General features: G+C 33.4%; 1 protein-coding gene across 3 annotated transcripts in view; it reads left to right on the top strand.

Annotated features, from left to right (window-relative positions):
• Window positions 1–19,723, top strand: part of SGCZ (sarcoglycan zeta) — a gene marked incomplete at both ends in the record, with an annotated part of 444,952 nt that overhangs the window by 407,337 nt on the left and 17,892 nt on the right. For all 3 annotated transcript variants that reach the window (XM_082759042.1, XM_082759043.1, XM_082759041.1), the window contains one exon: window positions 9,381–9,453. In XM_082759042.1, the coding sequence (XP_082615168.1) occupies window positions 9,381–9,453 (73 nt within the window). The remainder of the gene's footprint in view (window positions 1–9,380; window positions 9,454–19,723) is intronic.

Here is a 19,723-nt window from a genome sequence, read left to right as displayed (position 1 = left end):
TTTTGAGGCTTGCTGGGTAATCTGAATTGTGGTTGTAATCGGATTCCTAATACTGCTCCTTGGTGACTGTTGAGACCAGCACTGACAAATTACTCTGTGACAAGGTCAGTCCAATCTTGAATATGGAGTGGTAGACCTAGTAGTAAGTAAAACTTACCATAAACCCTCTTCCCACAGCCTCTGTAAGGTACATAGCGACTCTCTTGTGGTTCTTGCCTGCAAAACCTGTTGTGTCTTACTTTGAGAAAAGATGTTTATTTTGGCCAGCTTTAGTATAATGTAACATGCTATAATATCTTGTCCTTTACTTGCATAAAGCACGCTGTATTTTTGGTGACAAATAGAGATCATACATACAAACGTCATTGCAGTTAAGAGGTGAAATACATCTGCATCCATTTTGTTGCTAAATTAACTGCTTTGTGAACTTGAAGGTGAGAATATTCCTAAGAGACAAAAGTGTTGTTGTGCATTCACCGTCTCCATCATATCTACAGATATGAAATTGCAGTAAACACATTTACCATTTTGCTCTAGGAATGCCAGGCTATAATGTGCTATAATATATATAACTGAGTACTGTTCTAGAGAGGAACCCAGATAATTAATAAAGTGTGGGGAAAAGAAAAAAAAATAAAAATGCAGTTGTAATAGGTGATAATTAAGATAAGTAGTGGCAATATCAGATAGAAACTTCCTAACAACCTTGTGAAGAACTGACATTATAGCTTCATTTTATTTCTCATATTCTCATATTTGGAAAAACAACAACAACAAAAAACACAAGATGACTTTCAGTAATGGGAGGTACTAACACTTTTGTTTCGATTTGATTTAACAGGCACAAAATGCATTATATAAATGTATCTCCATTTCACCATTACAAAAATATGTGTGAGCTTTATATGATTTCTTCTCATGTTTTATTTTTTTCATGAATCCAAAAATATTTAAAGGCATTTCTACAGTGACTTTTCTACAGTGACTATATACTTGTATATGATAGACTTTTTCTGTGTGTGTTAGTGCCCTCTAGAGGGTAAACAAATGTATTTATCTAAATATTTGATTATAATTTATCACGGGCATCCTAATTGCTATACAGTAAAAATGATACAATAGATTTATTTTAAAAATCTCAATAATAGTCCTACTGTTTTGTGATTTCCCTTTGCATAAATAAAACCCAAGTAAATTGTAAGAATGCAGCAGTAATTATCACATAATCATAACAATTCTTCATTATGCTGCAGCAATGGTAGAGAAAAGAAGCAAAGGCATATTATTGCACGTAAGCTTTCTTTGAAAATGTTCTTCCTCAGCACGTTTTCTATATTCGTTATCAAATCTCTGTGTGACAAGTAGAAAACTGGTGATTTTGTAGTCACACTCACATTCTGCAATGTAGATTCCAAAATCTTGAGATTGGGTTTTTGAAACCCCAGTATAGAACATAAAATCTCACTTGTTAGTAGATAGTGCTAATATTTCAGAAAAGCAGAATTATCATGGAAGGTCAAAACACTGAGAAATACAGAAATCTTATAGATACTGGGATCATATCGTTTAAGTATTTGACATTGTGATATCTGCTGCCTTTGAAATTCTGTTAACTTCCGACAGGAAGGCAGACAGGAAATAGAATATGGAATTGACATTCCAGCTTTTAGTAACACCATGTATGAATGTCACCTGTCTGTCAGAGCCTACCTTGGCAATTTGTTCTAGGTCCTCAGACAAAAAAGCAGCAGATATTTGTGATCTCACCATAAAGCCTAGATGCAGATCTAATTGCAAAGATCTAATTGTCACATGGCAATCCAGGTTTGTGTCCTTTGCCAACAAAAATAGGCTAAGATGAGTTGTCCACACAGTAAAAATGATCCTTGTATCTGAAAAAGCATTGATTTATGACTTGGGATATTCCATCTGTCAGCTTCACGGGTGTTGATCAGGTTCTTCTCATATATGTGTCTTTTCATATTTTCTAAAGAGATTATTGGTATATATTTGAAAAAGCCAATAATCAAAATACTAAAAATGTGAAGTGAGTATAGCTCTGTATAGCTCATCTACCTGAAAACAAAAATTGCTTTACATCTTGAATTTTCTCTGATAGCTATATTCCTTTGAAACATTGAAACTATCTATCTTGAAAATAGGTTTTTCTTCAGGTTAAACTAAGAATTTCAAATTTGCTTTGCAGATCTTAAGAGCTTCCAGAAATAGCATCATTTCTCTCTGCAAACTGAGAGAAGACAGACACCAGACAAAACTTTCTAGTTCAAAAGTTCCATGACAAAATGCCAAAAGTGAAAACAGTCATCGGCACATACACTGACATAATGTACATAATTTTTCTGGAGTAGAAAATGGTGGTAAAACAATCACCTGAAAGGTTACGGTCATTTTGTACACTTCTTACATGCAAAGAGATAAGAAAGGACAGAGGCAGGCAAAGTCTGGGAACACAGAATAAAATCATAAGTTGGATCATATTTTTTCACCCTGTTAAAATTATTGAATATCTGAGATGTAATCTTACATATCCTGAAATCAGAAAGAACCAGTGATTACGCAAGATAAGAAGAATTACGTTTAAAAAATAAAACAGATGATTCACAATCCTTGCATGTAAGGATACGTAACTCTAAACATTTGAGGTAAGCTTGCTCCTGTAATAGAAAGCATGATATCCAAACAAGCTGAAAATTACAAGTCCCTACAAAACAACAAAATTTAGGCTTTGAAGTTCTTAAAAAAAATTCTAATTCTTTATCCAACAGTTGGGAGTTTTGCAGTTAATTTTGAGCGTTTAATAAAATCATAATTATTTTTGATTACAAAATTGGTTATATAATTGCAGATATATGTGCAGTCCTAACATATATTTGTGGTGACTTCAAAATTCATTAAGTGCATCTTAAGCTTGTCTTGAATACCAGATATGGCATGAAGCAGTTACCACTAAAGTAGAATCACAGAATCATTAAGGTTGGAAAAGACCTCCCAGATCATCTCGTCCACCCTACAACCAATGTTACCCACTAAGCGTCAAGTCCAACCTTTCCTTAAACACCCTATATATCTGTATAAGCATATATAAGCATCAATCAGTTCTAACACTAAGGGTGACTTAGATGACTTCTGATATATTTAAAGTGAGATTTCCAACCAAGCTCTTCCAATGTGTAGATATAATTCAGGTATCTTGATGATCAAATGTTAAAAGCAAAAGCTTAATTAGGTTGGGAAAATTGGTGTTCTTGTCTCGGTTCAGTATCAGTAGTTAACTAAACCTTAGAGATACCATTTTCTCATTTTTGGCTATAGACAAAATATAAATCATTTCTACTCCTAAGTTAGGCAACTAATGAGATGTTTAGAAATAACAGAGGAACTCCTGATAAATTCCTCTGAGCTTTGTACTTTTCAAAATCAAACCATTTAATTATGGAATATCATCTATGGAATATCAGCATTCTGTACAAATGCAAGACACTTTACTTGTAGTAAAAAATAATATGAAATGATAAGGTAATTCAGTTAGTCTTGAAGTTTAAGCCTTCATTTTGTACTTGGGAGATGCAAGTTCATGTCCCATTCTTTCACATCCTAGTTGAGTACCTTGGTTATCAAGCTACTGACTGTTCAATTGTCCTCTCTTTCATTGAATCGTTAATTTTTCATCAAGGAAACAGCTATTCTAATTTGTAACTGAATTAAGTATTCGTTATAGTATAAGTCTGGGTTTTCCAAATCCTAGCGTTTTCTTCTAAAACCAAGTGGAAATACAGTCTCCCTTTTTGATTTATTAATTACAAAAATAATACAATTAAAATTCGGTTTTTAAATGTTGACAAGGACATTTTCTACTCTGCTTCCCACTATTGTGAAATTATCTACACCATTTTACAAGAAGAAAAAAAAATAATAATACTATGATAATAAACTAATTAGACTAATTATATGATAATACACTAATTGAGTAATAATAATACAATGATAATAGACTATCATTGATATTTAGGAAAAAATGTTTTGTTTTTCTTAGTAGTTATTTGCTGTGAAATTTAAATGTAAGGTTTAAATCTATTCATCTACATATAGCTTCTGTAGCTTTTCAGGGAGACTATCAATTCAAGCAGAATATTGTTAATCGTTTTTATTTTAATATTTTTCTCTGATTTGTACTCTATGGGAAAAAAGTCGATGTCATGAAAATTACTGTTTTTTAAAACTTGTTATTTGTTTTGTTTTTCAATTATGTTTTTCAGTTTCATTTCAGTTTTGAAAAAATACTCAGTTTTAATTTTAATTCGCAGCAGTTTTAGTTTATAATGACTTCCTTTTATCCAGGAAGTATTATTTAGAATATTCATATCCAATTATTAATTGAATTATGTTACTCCTATGCTCAGTTCAAAATTATTTATTGTTTTTTCAAATTGATTCACTTTTTCAGCATAGTAAACTATGCAAAATATTGATTTTGGATAAGGACCTATAAGCAAGTTAATGTTTGAGTTAACGAACACATAGGCATAATCCAGTTTTATTTGCTTTGCAACATCTGCGTAGGAGGAGTCTTAACTGTACACCACTATTAAACAGTGTATCAAACCTTTGTACTCCTTGCAAGTTAACATGACTTGAGAAGATAAATGTTTGTTTCAATTTTTCAAGTATTTACTGGAGTTTGGATTTGCTTCGATCAAAAATTATTACACTGAAGATACAGAATTTTAATATATCAAGGAAGTCAGTCACATTTCTTACCAAAATGAAAGGCTTAGAACGTCTTTACTCTGGTAATGTTGCCATGTGAAAAATACTCATCAAACATTTGTAATGTTCAAGGTCTTTGAGTAATGAATCTAAATCATTCATTTCAAAAATTACTTTTAAATAATGACTTATCTCTGAAGCCTTCAATGCTCATGTTTTAGTCTACATATAAACAGCTGCATCTAGTCAAGACATACTACAACTTCCTGCCTGTATTATAATTCCTATGTGGCCATACCAATACCATAAATTCAAATTTTAGCCTTAGTCAGTTTTGCTTCTGAGAGACTCTGCAAGATTGAAAACCCAACAACCAGGCCAATTGTGTTTCCACAAAATAATCTAACTTCTTTCATTTTAGTTCTGTATTCCTCCCTAGGAAAAATCCAGTTTCATCATGCTTTTTTAATACAAGTATCTAGCTAAATTACATTCCCATCTCACCCACCCCTTCTTTTTTTAAAAAAATAAAAAATAAAAAAATTGAAAGCCTTGAAGAGCTGCACAATCAATGTGTGGTCCAGAAGCTGCATTCTAACTCCTTTAGGTCTCTAATCTGCCCAATATAATTTATAATAACTGGGCTTTTAATAAATAAATATTTTCTGTGGTCTTTCTGTGATCATTGATATGTCTAGACAAATGCCTCTGTGTTGTTTTTTTCAGTCTGGCAGTGGTCAACCTTTCCAAGGTCTTAGTGTTGAACAGTGGCTAGCTAATCCCACAAAGACACTTTTAGCTATGTACACATGGTGAATTAATTAATTATTAATTTTTAATACGAATTAAACTCTTAGAATAAAAAGTCTATGTGTTCAAGGTCTCTGCAGTGGTAAAGCGATCTTGTTTAATTACTCATATTTCTCTGTGAAACCTTTGGATGCTTTAACTTAATGAATTTACAATGAGTTAAATGGCAAGCTTCAAAAATGATAAAAAAAAAATTACAAATTCTTCTTTAAACACTGTAACTCAGAGGACAAATTGGCATTACAGCCTAACACTTGCATAATCGTAATACTTCATTGTATTGTTACTTGACGTTTCTGAAAAGCCTAGGGAAAGATCAAGGCAATAAGATTCAACTGTGCCTGTGATGCTGCAGTGCTACATAATTTGTGCACATCAAAATGCTATGCAAATTCATTGTCAGCTCATCTGAGGTAATTTTCTTGCAAGAAGAATGTGAGTGGGATAATATATGGTTGATTATTCTCAGCAAAATAATTTATTAGTTTTTGATTCTTGGCATATCAACTCTTTGGCTTGTATTCTTTTATTCTTTTTGTAATATGCTTGGGTGCTGGTCATTTTATTTCAGTCAGTTATTAAGTCACTAAAAAGTACCAGTGTTGTTCTGTGAGCTAACTCATAAATCAAGAAAGGATCATTTGCTTGTTAGATAAATGACAAAATTTCTTCAGCATGCACATACGTAAATGAATATAATCCAGTACCAAGTATCAACATTGTATTTCCATTGATTTTATGAAACTCATCATTTCCAAAAGGCTGAATTTCAGTAACCGGTAAATGGAGCAGGAATGAGTAGTTTATATTGGTCTCTCTGAATTCTGAATATACATTTATTTTCAGTTTTGGTGGAAATGTGTGACTATTGCTTGGGCTGAAAGGATTACTTTGATCTGCTTTGTGTCAAAAAAGTGTATTTTAGATGTCTGGTGTTTATAAATCTGCTGTGCATAAGTAGGTTTCTCTATAAATACACTTCTGGCCTTTTTGCCTGACTGATGTTACTCCCTGAGATTTATCCAGCAAACTATAGAGACTGTTGTTCTTTGACCAAGACTTTGTCTTCACAGATGCTTCTTCCTTAGTGAAGTCTCATTCTTTTAATGAGTCTCATTCTTTTAACTCATTCTTTTCCACTGGAAGCTGGAGGTGGGAGTAATTTTATTCAGTTACACTTTGACTTTTGATTTTATATCCTTTACACGTACTCACTGCCCTTGTTATTTTATTTCCTCTGAAAGGTTCACTTTCTATAGCTATCCATTCTAACTCATGTTCCTTTGAATTCAGTTCCCTAACTACTTCCTTTTGAGCTGTACTTGAAAGGGCTTGAAGGTTCAAGTCTTTTTTTTTTTTTTTTTTTTTTTTTTTTTAACCTTTGTCTCTGTCTAGAATTCCAGTCATCTCAAAGTAGGTCTTGGTTATGATTCTGTAGGTCAGGAATTACAATTATTTGTCTTATCATCTGTAAAAAAATAAACATTTTAACATTGAAAGTGATTAAGTACCTACAGTACATATCTTTCATTAAAAAAATAAAAAAATAAAAAAAATCCATGCTATTCATTTTGAATCCTGATTTTTATTGTTATATATATATTATGCACAAAAAAAAGTTTTTCTAGCACCATTTCCTAAGCAGTATATAACGTGATCTAACTTCTCATCAAAGCAATATAAAGTTGCTATATAATAAATTAAAAAATAAATAATACCTTCCTGTAGCTTCTCTGCTGTTTTGTATTTTTAAGTAATACTTAACAAGCTTACATGCCTCCCATTTTCTATATAGTTTCTTTCCATTTTTCTTGATCCTGTTACTTTACTGCTTGAAACATGTCAGTAAATTCTGTTTGGTTGATATTTCTCACTTTCCTTCCTAAATATGAGAGAATTATATATGCCTGCTTTCCTTCCAGTGTAAAGTAAAAAGGAGATGTTCTTCCCTGTTATTTTGATGTCATATTTTTTGAGCATAAAGTGTTTACTACAAAAGCAGTTATACCTGCAGTTTTGGGTGTGTGGAGAAAAAAACAAAAACATACATCTTCAAGTAGCAAAAGAAACACATCTGGTTTGGTTGGAATTTTATTTAACTATATCAGATTAACTCTACCTGCTTAGATTTTCAATCTTCTTGAACAAGATAATCTTTCTGTCCAAATTTCAATTTTGTAAGGGAGAAAACATCCTCTAATTTTTTTAAGAAATGCTGCTGAAAATAGGAGATGTTAACACTGGCTTAGAACCAGCTGTCATTTATCTTCTATTATTAGTCTTTCCCTAATATTATCTTTGGCACTTCTGATTGATTTAGTGTCTGACCCATCGCTATAGTAATGTTTTATGCATCTTTGTATTAATTCTGCTCTTCCAAATATTGCAGCTGTGGTCTTCTCATAAGACTGATATTCTGTGCAGTTTTTTGCATCTTCATATCCCATTTCCACCTTCAAAAATACAGAGTCTTTGGACTTGAAAATATTTAAATCTGCTGATTAAAGAAGTGAATGTGATCTGGATGTACCCGCTGATACACAGTATTCAGGTCCACTGGGATTTTTTGCATGCCATTATAGGGGTAAGATTTCAGTTTGGAGTAACAGAAATTAAGGCTATAGAGGCATGCTACTCCTATCCTTTAAAGGTATCAGAACTGCAAGGGAAACATCAGGTTTAGAAAGCAGATCCTACACAGCACTCTGTGAATACTTTTAGGTATAAAGATGTGCTGCTTTTTCCTACCTGTGGTTCTTCATAACATTTGAATGCCTAACAGCAGAGGTAGACTATTGCTGTCCATAAAACGGAAATTGAGTGATATAAATGACTGTTATGTGTTCAGTCTTTGTGTCTGAGAGTTAAGAGAAATACTGATTTTATAGTGTTATTCCCTATGTGCCACTTTCTTGAGTGTTCTATTACTTTAATAAAAAAAACTTGCTGTAATCATATGTATACTAATTTTTTTATTGTTGTTCTCTTTAAAAAATCATTACATTTAAAAATGAATTGTGTAGAAATTTGCCCTTTTTTTCAAATAACTTCAGTGAATATTTCTCAGAGCCCTAAATCAAAAAGGATTTTTTTCAATGAAAAGTCTGTCATGTAACTACAAATATGAACTTTTCATATGCAGCTTGGGTCTGGTTATAGAAATTAAAATTCAGTAGAGAATAATTTCAGTCTTAGGAAATAGGAACCCATTTTTCTCTGTCTCGGATTTTGAGTGCCCAGTAGGTGGTATTCTTCCCCAGCACACACACTAAAAATGGACATTCCAAATAAGTCTCTTTGAAAAGCATTGCTGTCAAAGGGCTGATGGAAGGAGGTTCTGGAACTCTTGGAGATTTAGGCTAGCAACTTCAGAAGGAAGACTGGTATTTCAAAACTTTTGGAAGCCTGAGATCTTGATTTAAGTAGTCAAAATGAGTAGGTACTTTTAAAATGTGTTTTTGTTCTTTTTTTTTTTTATTTTTTCAAACAAAATTATATTATTTTCCTTATCAGAAAAGCAATCCATCTGCAGTGTTAAAATGAGTGTTCAGGCAAGACAGCATTGAAAAGTTTGGTTGTATAACTGTTTTCAGATTTTTATGTGAAATTCATGTGAAATTTATGTGAAATTTAGACTACTGATAAGCAGTAGTCTAAAGTCTCAAGTGATCAGTCCAGACTTTGACATAGAAATGCTAGCACAAATATGAAGAAACACTGATGGGCATTGACAAAGGACTCAATCAGATATTGTATCCTAAAAATGTCAATTTGTGATCATACATTTCAATGTGTTTTTATTTTTCAAAGTAATTGTACTGTATTTTATTTATGTATTTTAGGCACGGAAGGGGCAGTGTTTGGGCACTCTGTGGAGACACCCCATATCAGAGCAGAACCTTCCCAAGACCTCAAGTAGGTGTTATTCAAAGAATTGTTTTAAAATCAAGTATTCTCAAAGTGAATTAAGTCTTTATTAAAAGCAATGTTGTGGTTTAACCCGGCCGGCAGCAAAACACCACATAGCTGTTCACTCACCCTTTGCCCTCCTCTCTGGGATGGGGGAGAGAAACAGGAAAGTGAAGCCTATGAGTTGAGATAAAGATAGTTTATTAAGACAGGAAAAAAATGTTAACAATAATAATAATAACAATAATGATAATAGTACTACTAATAATAATCTGTACAAAACAAGTGATGCACAATGCAATTGCTCACCACTCGCTGACTAATGCCAAGCCTAACCCCTAGCAGTCTGTCCCTCCTCCCCAGAGCCACCCCATATATATATAGGACACCTCTATATATTGTTTAGCATGACGTCAGATGGTATGGAATATCTCCTTTGGCTAGTTTGGGTCACCTGTTCTGGGTCTGTCCCCTCCCAGCTCTTGCTTCATCCCCAGTTGGCAGGACAGAGCGAGAAGCTGAAATGTCCTTGGCTTGGTGTAAGCACTGCTCTGCAACAATTAAAACATCAGCATGTTATCAGCACTCTTCTCATCCTAAGCCAAAACATAGCATTCGACCAGCTACTAGGAAGAAAATTAACTCTGTCCTAACTGAAACCAGGACAAGCAAATAGTAGATATCACTGTCTGCTTAATGACTCTTACGTATCCAAACCACTGGTAAACTCCAATTTGTTCTAACTAGTCCAAAAAAATCTATAAACTTCTATCACACAAAGTGTAAAATACATTACTTCTTGGAAAGACTCGCTTTCTGTAGCAGAACACTTTAGAAATATACTTTCACCAGTGTTCAGAATAGGAACATATGGAACATTTTTAGGATTAATTGACTACAGCACTGTTTAATTTTGTCTGATGCAGATTTTGTTTTCCTATGAGCTGTTATTGAAAAATATATCTATAAACTTTATTTAAGTGGTGTTTCTGGGTTGTTGGGTTTTGAATACTCCATGCATACACTTCAAAATTTCATTATCAAGTAAGTCTACCTTTGCAAATTAAAAAAAAAAAAAAAAAACAGAGTTTGCTGTCCGTATTCACAAAAGTAGAGGAATAAATAAATAGTAAAATATCAAGTCTTAAACTGACTAGATTTTGTAGACCAAGAAAGATACAATTTAGAAAAATGTACAGTGAAAGCTTTTTCTTGCAGTGCTTGCATGTGCCTCAGTAAATACTGTAGTCTACATGGATGGATAATGAGTATATATGAGTATCACAAAAAATCAAAGGTCTTCTCTTGTGTTTCTCTCACGAGAAGTGCGCTGTACCTGCCTAGCAGTGTTTACAGTGAATTGCTACACGAAAATATTGGTTAAATGTCCTTCCTAATATTTGCAAAGGTATCTAAGATGATAGACCAGTAAGGATTGTTGCAGAAATCATGTGCAGGAAGTTGTCCATGCAAACAAATTTTCTGAGAGGCCCAAAACATTGAGGAAGAGGCTGGAACTTGTCTCACTTAAAAGAATGTGAAGACCATTCTTTGCCTAATTATTTCTAATATTTAAATAATGGTATAAAAATGCAAAAGTATGGTAAAACAGATTAGCCTGTGTCTTCAGGATTGACTTCACTAGTGTTAAAATCACCTCTTGTTGCTTGTGCAACTTATATTTTAGACATTCACCTCTCCTGTCTTTTGGCTTTATTCATTACCATGATGCCCATTGCTGCTGAATGTTTTCCAGCTCCCCCATTCCTTCAGCTCATTTTTCCAAAGTGGACTTAATTAATGAGAATTCTACTGAATCTTCATTCAGCTTTCTGCCTTCTCATTAATAATGAACTCAATAAAAATATATATATATTAAAAAAAAAAAAAGATGAAGTGACAACCTTTATGTCTGGTCAAGCAGCATTAGCGTATGTGTAAGTGATTTTATTCTTACTATATTTCGTCTATATTGAATTCTGGAAGTTTTTGTACATAAGTGCTGCTATGTGTTTGAATTTAGTGATGCTCCTTTTTTAAAATTCTTAACTTTTTATCTTTAAAATTGATGATATCTACTGCTACGGCATAAATTTATTGGCTTTGACATGAATCTTTCTAGGAGGTAACCTGCAGACATTTTTTGTAACTTTAAAGAACTGTAAATAATAGCAGCTTTCTTTGATTGTTTCTGACCATAAAATGCACTTAGGTACTCAGACCATATATATCCCCATGAAAATTCTAGTTCTTACTTCAAATGATAAAAAAAAAAAAAGTATTTTAAAAAAAAAAGTTGTTTTTTTTTTTTTAAGTTCAAGACTTGCATTAATTTTACCTCAAAATAGAATGTTTTTTTTTTTTTGCTAATTTTAAATGTGTTATCAGCAAGCAATAATTTACCATTAAATTGATTGCAGAATACGTTGAAACTAATCTGTCATCAACCTAAATATGACATATCCCAGTGGTCTACCCCTATCACAGAAACAAAAAAATGTCAGGGGCCATCTTCTGGCCTATGGCCGAGCTGATACAAGTACATTGATATTGTAAAATTATTTTTTTCTCTAAAACAGAATAGTTGCATCTTAAATACTGAGTGGGAATGGTCTTTGACTCATGTGATCTTCTGAAGGGAGCCTGCAAATTGGGAGAGTCATAACTGATTCTCAATTGATAAAAAAAAAATAAAATAAACAAATAAACCACCTAGATGATTGAGTTGCAGTGTTCTGGCCCAGGTCCTGCACTGTTTAATATTTTAATATAATCTTAGTCAAAATGTCCAGTATTTAATACTGGCAGTCATAAAGCCCTGTAGAGCTTTTTTTCCCAAATTTCTCAAATTTCCTGAGCTTGGGACTTTCGAAATTAATGGAGACTTGGGAGAGAAGAATTTGCTGAGCTTTAAAATTATTTTTTTCAGTAGGCACAGATTATTGCAGTTTGATAGCGAGATGCAGTGCATGAATGCAAATGTATTAGGCTCATGTGAATAGTTGTATACAGGTCAGAAAGACAAAATAATTTGGTTCATTAAAATACAAAAAAAAAAATCCTTAGTTTTTCATATCAGTATATGTATTTGCAGTCAAGCAATAAATGAGTATGCTTAAATTATAGCCATTTTTATAAAATAAAATTCTTTTTAAATAAGCATTATATAAAATATTTTATATAATATATATATTAATCGGGGAAAAAAAGATGTTGCAAAATAGTCATACGTAAAACAATTCACTGCTGAAATTAAAAAGTGGAATTTTGACCACCTTGATTATTAAGAATAAAACTGAAGTATAAAATTTGGACAAAGACACACACAGGTTTCATAGTGTTTGAGGTGGAAGTCCTGGAATTTTAGGCCAATCTGTTCTGGACAGGGAGCCAGAAGGAAAAGGATTCATATTATCTTCAAATTTCTACAACTCTGCCTCTTCTATCCCTCCTTGTTCTGTATCTAGAATTTGAGGTCTTCATACACAGAACCATTTGAAATATTTTGTATTGAAAATACCTTGTGTAAAAATGAAATCTATGTGCCCAGCCACTTTGGTCATAACTTTCTCCTATCTTACATTTCCAAATAATAACTAGCAAGATTTTGTTTTCAGAAAATGTTTTATAAAATCCTTTTTGAAAGCTGGTAAGCCCTTTTGTTTCAAAACCTAAAACATAATTAAATCTGACTTTCATTAGGTGGGATAAGCAGCATAAGAGAATCATGCCTTAGAATCAGGAAAATGAATTATATCTTAATAATTTAATCTTCATATTTCTCTTGCTAACTTTTCTCATAAGAACACTGTTAGGAAAACTAAACTGTCAATATGATAGGTCCCCAAATATTGGTTTTAGGCTAATACTACATTAAAACATGGTGCAGTAATAGGCAATATCTATGCACAAAAGAGGCAGGCAATAGTTAAATGCTGATGGCTTTGCCCTGAATAACCTCCTTAATAAGGGGGTAAATTACTTTATTGTTGTTCTCTGGGGACAACTGCTAGATCAAATTTAATAGTTTTTCTTCTCTTCTCTGTCAAGCCTCTCATACCATTGACTATCACCTAATCCTGCAAGCTAATGCTGGGCATAATGAGGTGGAAATTGACCAAGTAGCAAGGAAGCACCCAAGCTACTAGGATCCTATTTTAGGACAAGAACTAAAAAAAACACATATCATGAAGGAGTCTGTTTCAGATGCCTGATGATTTGTAAGGGTCCTCCTTTTTTTTTTTTTTTTTTTTTTTCCCATTTTAGGGGTAGTTTACTAATAGGACAAAGTATCGGTTCTGTAAAAACCAGAAGCCAGAGAATACATCAGAAAATTGAGAGCAGGCTGAGAGTAACAAAAGAACAAAATCTCTGCTCATCTATTTTACCCAGAAATTAAATAATAAATCAAACTTTTTCAAAAGAAAAGATGAAGTGCTGTGAAAAAGCCAAACTTTATTCCTATGTTATTTTTAAGGACCTCAGGTTCTAACTACTTTCTCAGTATTTGTTTTTAATAATTGCTATTTATGTTTTCAGATTTTGTGTTTGGTGTTCAAATAGTTATTTCAGTGTTTGGGCATGTGTATTGTAGAAATATACATTTGCTTATTTGTAAACAGCAGTTGCCTAGCTCTTGAAAATATAAATTTTTTTCATGTACATGTTCATACAAAAATAGAGGTGGTTGTAGTACCAATTTAAAAATTTACAGAATATAAACTTATATATATTTATATGCTTTTATATTTATGTATAAAATCAAAAATATATTGAAATAAAAAACAAGAAATCAAGTAAGTAAAAGGTTATAATTACTATGCAGACAGTTCTGGCTCTTAAACCAGAAGAATAATTTGCTTTAGTGTTCAGTGAGGATGATTATATTTGACATAGGAGAGGGGAAAAGGCTCTAATGGAAACTGTAATATGAAGCATGAATGTATTGCTGTCATTATAGATAGTAAAATTCATTGAGTTTCATGTGATTGATATAGGATGCTGGGTAATCTCTATCCCTTATTTTTGCATGAACTAGACATGAAAATAAGGTCAAGTAGCCAAAATTTATAAAGTTTTCAAATTGGAAAACAGACACTGTGGGACTGATGGATTAGTAGGGGTAGCACTTGTAGTGAAATGGATGGAAAAAATAGGCTAAAAGACTAATCTAGAAGGCTAGACCTTTTAGACTCACTAGTATGCAATGCTTTTTAATATTATTTTGGAGGATTCTTTAAAGAGAATTAACAGCTTGAAGATAAGTAAAAACTGGAGGGAAATATAGGGTGGGTAGGTTGTGCCAATCCAAAGAAATATTTTTCCCTTGATAAGATATCTTTGTGCAAACATAAATTAGGTAAATCATCCTACCACATTCTGAATAAAGGATTTAATATAGTGCCATATCTAATTAGAAATAAAAAGACAAGACAGAGAAGAGCACATTTAAAGAAATTTTAAGGGGTGTATAATAGGTATGTATTGCTGAAATCCTTCCTTCAGCCTGGTGGGAGATTTCAAGGATGGTTTCTTCAGGACTGATCTTATTTCCAAATTTAATTAACTGTCTTTTTGCTAAAAGGAGGTACATAGACAAGCACTGACAAGGAGCACTGACAATCAGAAGATCTTGAGCACTAGGATAATACAGTGAAATTCAATAGTATGATTTGGAGTATTAGATGCAGTATTAGATGGAAATACCCATTCTACCTCTCACATGCAGGAGATTCTGAAATACCCTTTCAAAGGGAACTAAAATTCTTCATTATCAGCAACTGGATTGTGTTTGCTTTATGATTATGCCATGCCGTGGTTGCAGGGACACACAGCTGGGTTTGGAGCATAGCTGTCTCGGGGCTAACAGTATATATGAGTATAAAATGAGTATATACGAGTATAAAAATAATATGCCATGAATCCTCTCTCAAAACCCGTATAAAGCTTGGAGCAACAGGAAGCATTCACTCAGTGCTGAATTAATAAGTAACAAAACAACTTTACAGTCTGGAGATCAGCATGTAGGCAGCTGAGGATTTCCATTTACAACTCAGGTCTGACAGTCACTGTGGCCAGCAGATACCTGAAATCCCAGAGCTCTCAGCTCCCAGGAGGCTCATTGCATTTAGAGTTGCCCCGGGGCTGTTTTACCACTTGTAGGCCCAAGCTGCCATCATGTGTTCAGGAAACTCCAGTTCCATGTTGTTCCAGCCTAGGACTAAAAACGAAAGCACGTGCTTTGTTCAAGTATTAATTTTCAGAGACATGACAAGTAGAAGTGTTGTACATGTACTAATTTTTAAATGGAAATGGAACAATGGTCATTAATGCCAAGGGGCTGATGCTAGTAAGGCCAGAACTTGTTTCTGAAATAGTTTGGACTCCGTACCAGATGCTGTCTTGCCCCACCATACCTGCATTCTCTTGGATAACTTGCTGCAGTTCTTCTGATTTGATAAACTACTTCTATTCCATAAACCTTGTACTATACATCATTAAGGCCAAGTACTGCTGCTCTACCAGCAATAATATTTTCATTTCCTGTCTTCCTTATGATTTTAAGTGAATAGGCTTACTATTGAAATAATAAAAAGGGCTGTTTATATTTTTTCATTTGGGCAAAATTTCATTTCCTTAGTCTTTTTTTTAAATATTTTTTTCATCAGAGACTTTTTCATTCTATTTGTTCTTTTTCTCCTTCCCAACAGTATCTCCATTTTTCATGCCACTCTTTAGCCACTTTCCCCAAAACCAAAATTTCTTAATTTTGTTGCCTTTCCTCTCTCCTCATCTCCCTGATAATTTATGAATCAGCTAAGCAGTTTTCTCAGTATTTGATGTAAAGGCAAAAGTCTCAAAGATCCTAAGTTTCTAAGTGATTACTTCAAACCAACACCTAACTAAAGGAGAGATGCTAACATGCTTTGATAAGAAAAGTCAGCTGATATTACCCATTATTTCCTGCCACCAGTTTGTGCATTTGTATACACAGGGCTCCAGACTGCCCTTAGCCTCTGACATTTCTTGCTCCATGGTCAGGTCATGGTTATGGTACACAGAGCAGTAATGCGGATGTGGGTGCAGCAGATATGGTTTGAGTTCTTGTCCATATTAGAGCGAGACAAAGGATCAGAAGATCATACAGGCTGGTTATAAGAAAAGGAAGGTCCTGAGAAAGAGGAACTGTGTAGTGGATAGTTACAGGGGCTAAAATTAATAAGACTGTTAGTAGTGCAGACAGCTACTATTGCCTACGTCCATAATTCTACAGAGAACTTCAGAGGTAGACTAAGCTGTAGAGAAGAATTAAGGATTTTTTCTTATCCTGCAGACTTCATTCTATCTTTGGTTGTATTAGAAAACAGAATTCACTGCCAAAAAGAAAGAAAAAAGCTATTTGCCTTCATAGTGTAAAACACCTAGTCTTTTTTGAATAGCTGAAGCTAAAAGTATTCTCTCTGATTCTTTCTGAAATGGTACTTGCCCTAAAAATGTGACAAAGTAAACTCACCAAACCTTTTGTGAATTCCTATATTTTTTCTTAGCTGAGGTGTTTTGTTCTTGGGCTGTTCAAGCACAGTCCAAGAACTAGCCACTGGAGAGCACAATCCAAGCTTTCTGCTGTGCGTAATCTGCAAAGGTTGAAACTGACTCGACAAAGGAATTTCAGCAGAATAATTTTTCATATGAGATGCAGTTTCATCAAGATGTGAAACAGAGCTATGTCCAGTTTACCTCAGCTAAAATATACCCACTTCTATCGGCTTAATATGGCTTTGGGGGGAAGTAATAATAATAATAATAATAAATACTATTCAAGAAGTAAGGATGGTCTGGGTTGTCACTTCCAAATCATATGTCAGCCAGTTCTCATGTGTTTCCAGTTGTTCCAATAGCCATGTTGGTTTTTTTCAGCTTCTCCCAGGCTCTTTATGTTCAGATCTTACTCTTGACAGCTACTTGAGAATTATCTGTGGGCATGTTGCTTCTATCTCTTTCTGACAAGATTGATTTCTATTTTAAGAAAATACGTTCTGAATGACAACTCAGGTAATGGGACTATTTCTGAAAAGAAAATAAACTTCATGTAATAATGTTTAAACATAGGGGCAGCAGAATGGCAGGGCACATATAGAAGGGAATTCAGCTCAGAACAAAATCAAAGAAGATTATGGGTAGGAGAATGCCTTGGGTGGAGTAGAGATACCTCTAAAATGAGGAGGCTATGAGGAGTCCTTTTCTCATGTATTTGCTTAAGGAACTATCGAGGCTTGTCTCACATGCAGATCTTTGTCCTACAGCCTGAAAATTTAGACTTGTCAAGCATTTCTCTAAGAAATGAAAGCTCACATTCTAATCCTTACGTTTCAGCTAATTGTCTGGGTTTTCAAAAGTTTGAGTTTTAGTGAACTCTGGAATGCATTATTTTTTAGTATCAAAGATTCTAGTTAGGTTTTCATTTTTTTAATGTTTTAATATCACTTCTTAATCAATATAACTTAATTTAATATCACTTCTTTTTAATATTGCTTCACTAGGGAATGATTTTGATACATTCCCTATCTTTAGCTCTTCTGGCTATTGCCTCACCCACTTTAAGAAACAAGCATGCATTAAGTTCTCTTTAACTTTCATCACATCACCTGTTTATTTTGTCAAGCTCTTGCTTTAAACATTTGCTCTCTCTAACCATTCTCACCGTTCCTTGATGCTGCTTTACTTTTTCTAGTCCTTTAATAACATCACTGAATAAGACTTTTCAATGCCATTTTATTCATTTCTTTTCCTCCTTGGTAACTAACATTTTTATATTCTCAGATGCAATTCTGCATTTGCCTGCGTCAGCAAATTGTTTTTCTGATTTATCTATGTCACATAAAATTAAAATACTCTGTTATTTTGGGTGTTGCTGTGAATGATTCAGGATCACTGAACTGAAGCCAGTGCCATGTACAGGGCAATTAGAACTCAGATTTGAGCCCAGTGTGATGATTTCTGGGCTAATGAGAATTTCAGGAGTTATAATAAGGTCATGCTGACACATGCCACAGTCAGTGACATGCAAAGCAGAAACATAACATCAAATGCTTACTGAATGCTGTTTGGGTTTCTTCTTTATAAGTGTATTGTTCATGAGCTGTTAAATATTGAGAAAAAAAAAAAAAAAAAAAAAAAGGTATGTTGGCATTTACTGGTTTGTGCTGTTACCTACTTCATAAAACATTTATTTAACTTTCTCTTATTCAAGTATGTGAAGTCACAAAATACACAGAGCCAAATTGTGCCCTTAAAGGTTAGTTTCCCAGATAAAGAGAGCTTCACATGAAGATATGAGAATTTTGCCTTTTGATAAAGGGTATCTGATGATCAGTGAACAATATTAAAGACTCCTGAGACCTGTACATTTTCCCTTGCATTTCAATAAATACCTTGATTTCCTCCTGAAAATACAAACATTTGGTTAAAAACATGGGAATGCAACAAGCTTCTGAAAAAAAAACAAAAACTCTTCTAGCAGTGAATCACATGCACCTTGTGGAGGAAGTAAATGTATCAAAAATACTTTTAATCATGTAAACATGGTAACCGTGTAAACATGGTAAAAAGGGCGTGTATATATATATATAATCTTGTAAATAATATGAGATTGAAATGAATGAATAAAAATCTTATTTTAATAGCATTTCCATTGTGATGTCAAGTGCAGCTAATCAAGGATTCTCTGATTGAATAGTTCAATAGCTAATAAAAAAGGGCTTCTAAGTTTTTTGTCACCATGATCATAAAAGTCCCTGGTTATCCTTTGCATACATTCTTGGAGTATGCAGCACGCTTTCCAGAAAATGGACTGACTGAAGATCCTAATTTTATCCAACACCCTCAATGTTCAGTGGACAGGGTCTCTTGGTCTTACTAAATGACTCTTTTTGGCTTCAAAGTTTCCTTGAGCATTAGGACAACCAGACATTCTTTTCATAATAATAAAAAAGAAAATTAAAAAGTACTTAAAATTGTTTGAGGCCTGGAAAACTACATTTTCAAAATTATTTTGTAAAAAAAAAAAATCTTAATTCTAATTTGGAACAAATAAATTTAATGGAGAAAAGGATTCTGTGGTGTTTTGGGGTCTGGAGTGTTCTTTTACAAATAAGAAGCAGGAAGAAGGATAGGTAGAGGTTTGGACAAGAGGTTTTTCTTGGTGTCCTCTCTTTGTTCGTGTTACCTCTATGCAGCACGTCCCACAATCCACCACAGCTCTTTACCTACAGTAAAC

The sequence above is a fragment of the Aythya marila genome (assembly GCF_965140915.1).
Source record: "Aythya marila genome assembly, chromosome: 4".
In the NCBI taxonomy this organism is placed as follows: domain Eukaryota; kingdom Metazoa; phylum Chordata; class Aves; order Anseriformes; family Anatidae; genus Aythya; species Aythya marila.
Note: the sequence above shows the minus strand (reverse complement) of the source record. Positions and strands in the feature narration are given on the sequence as shown.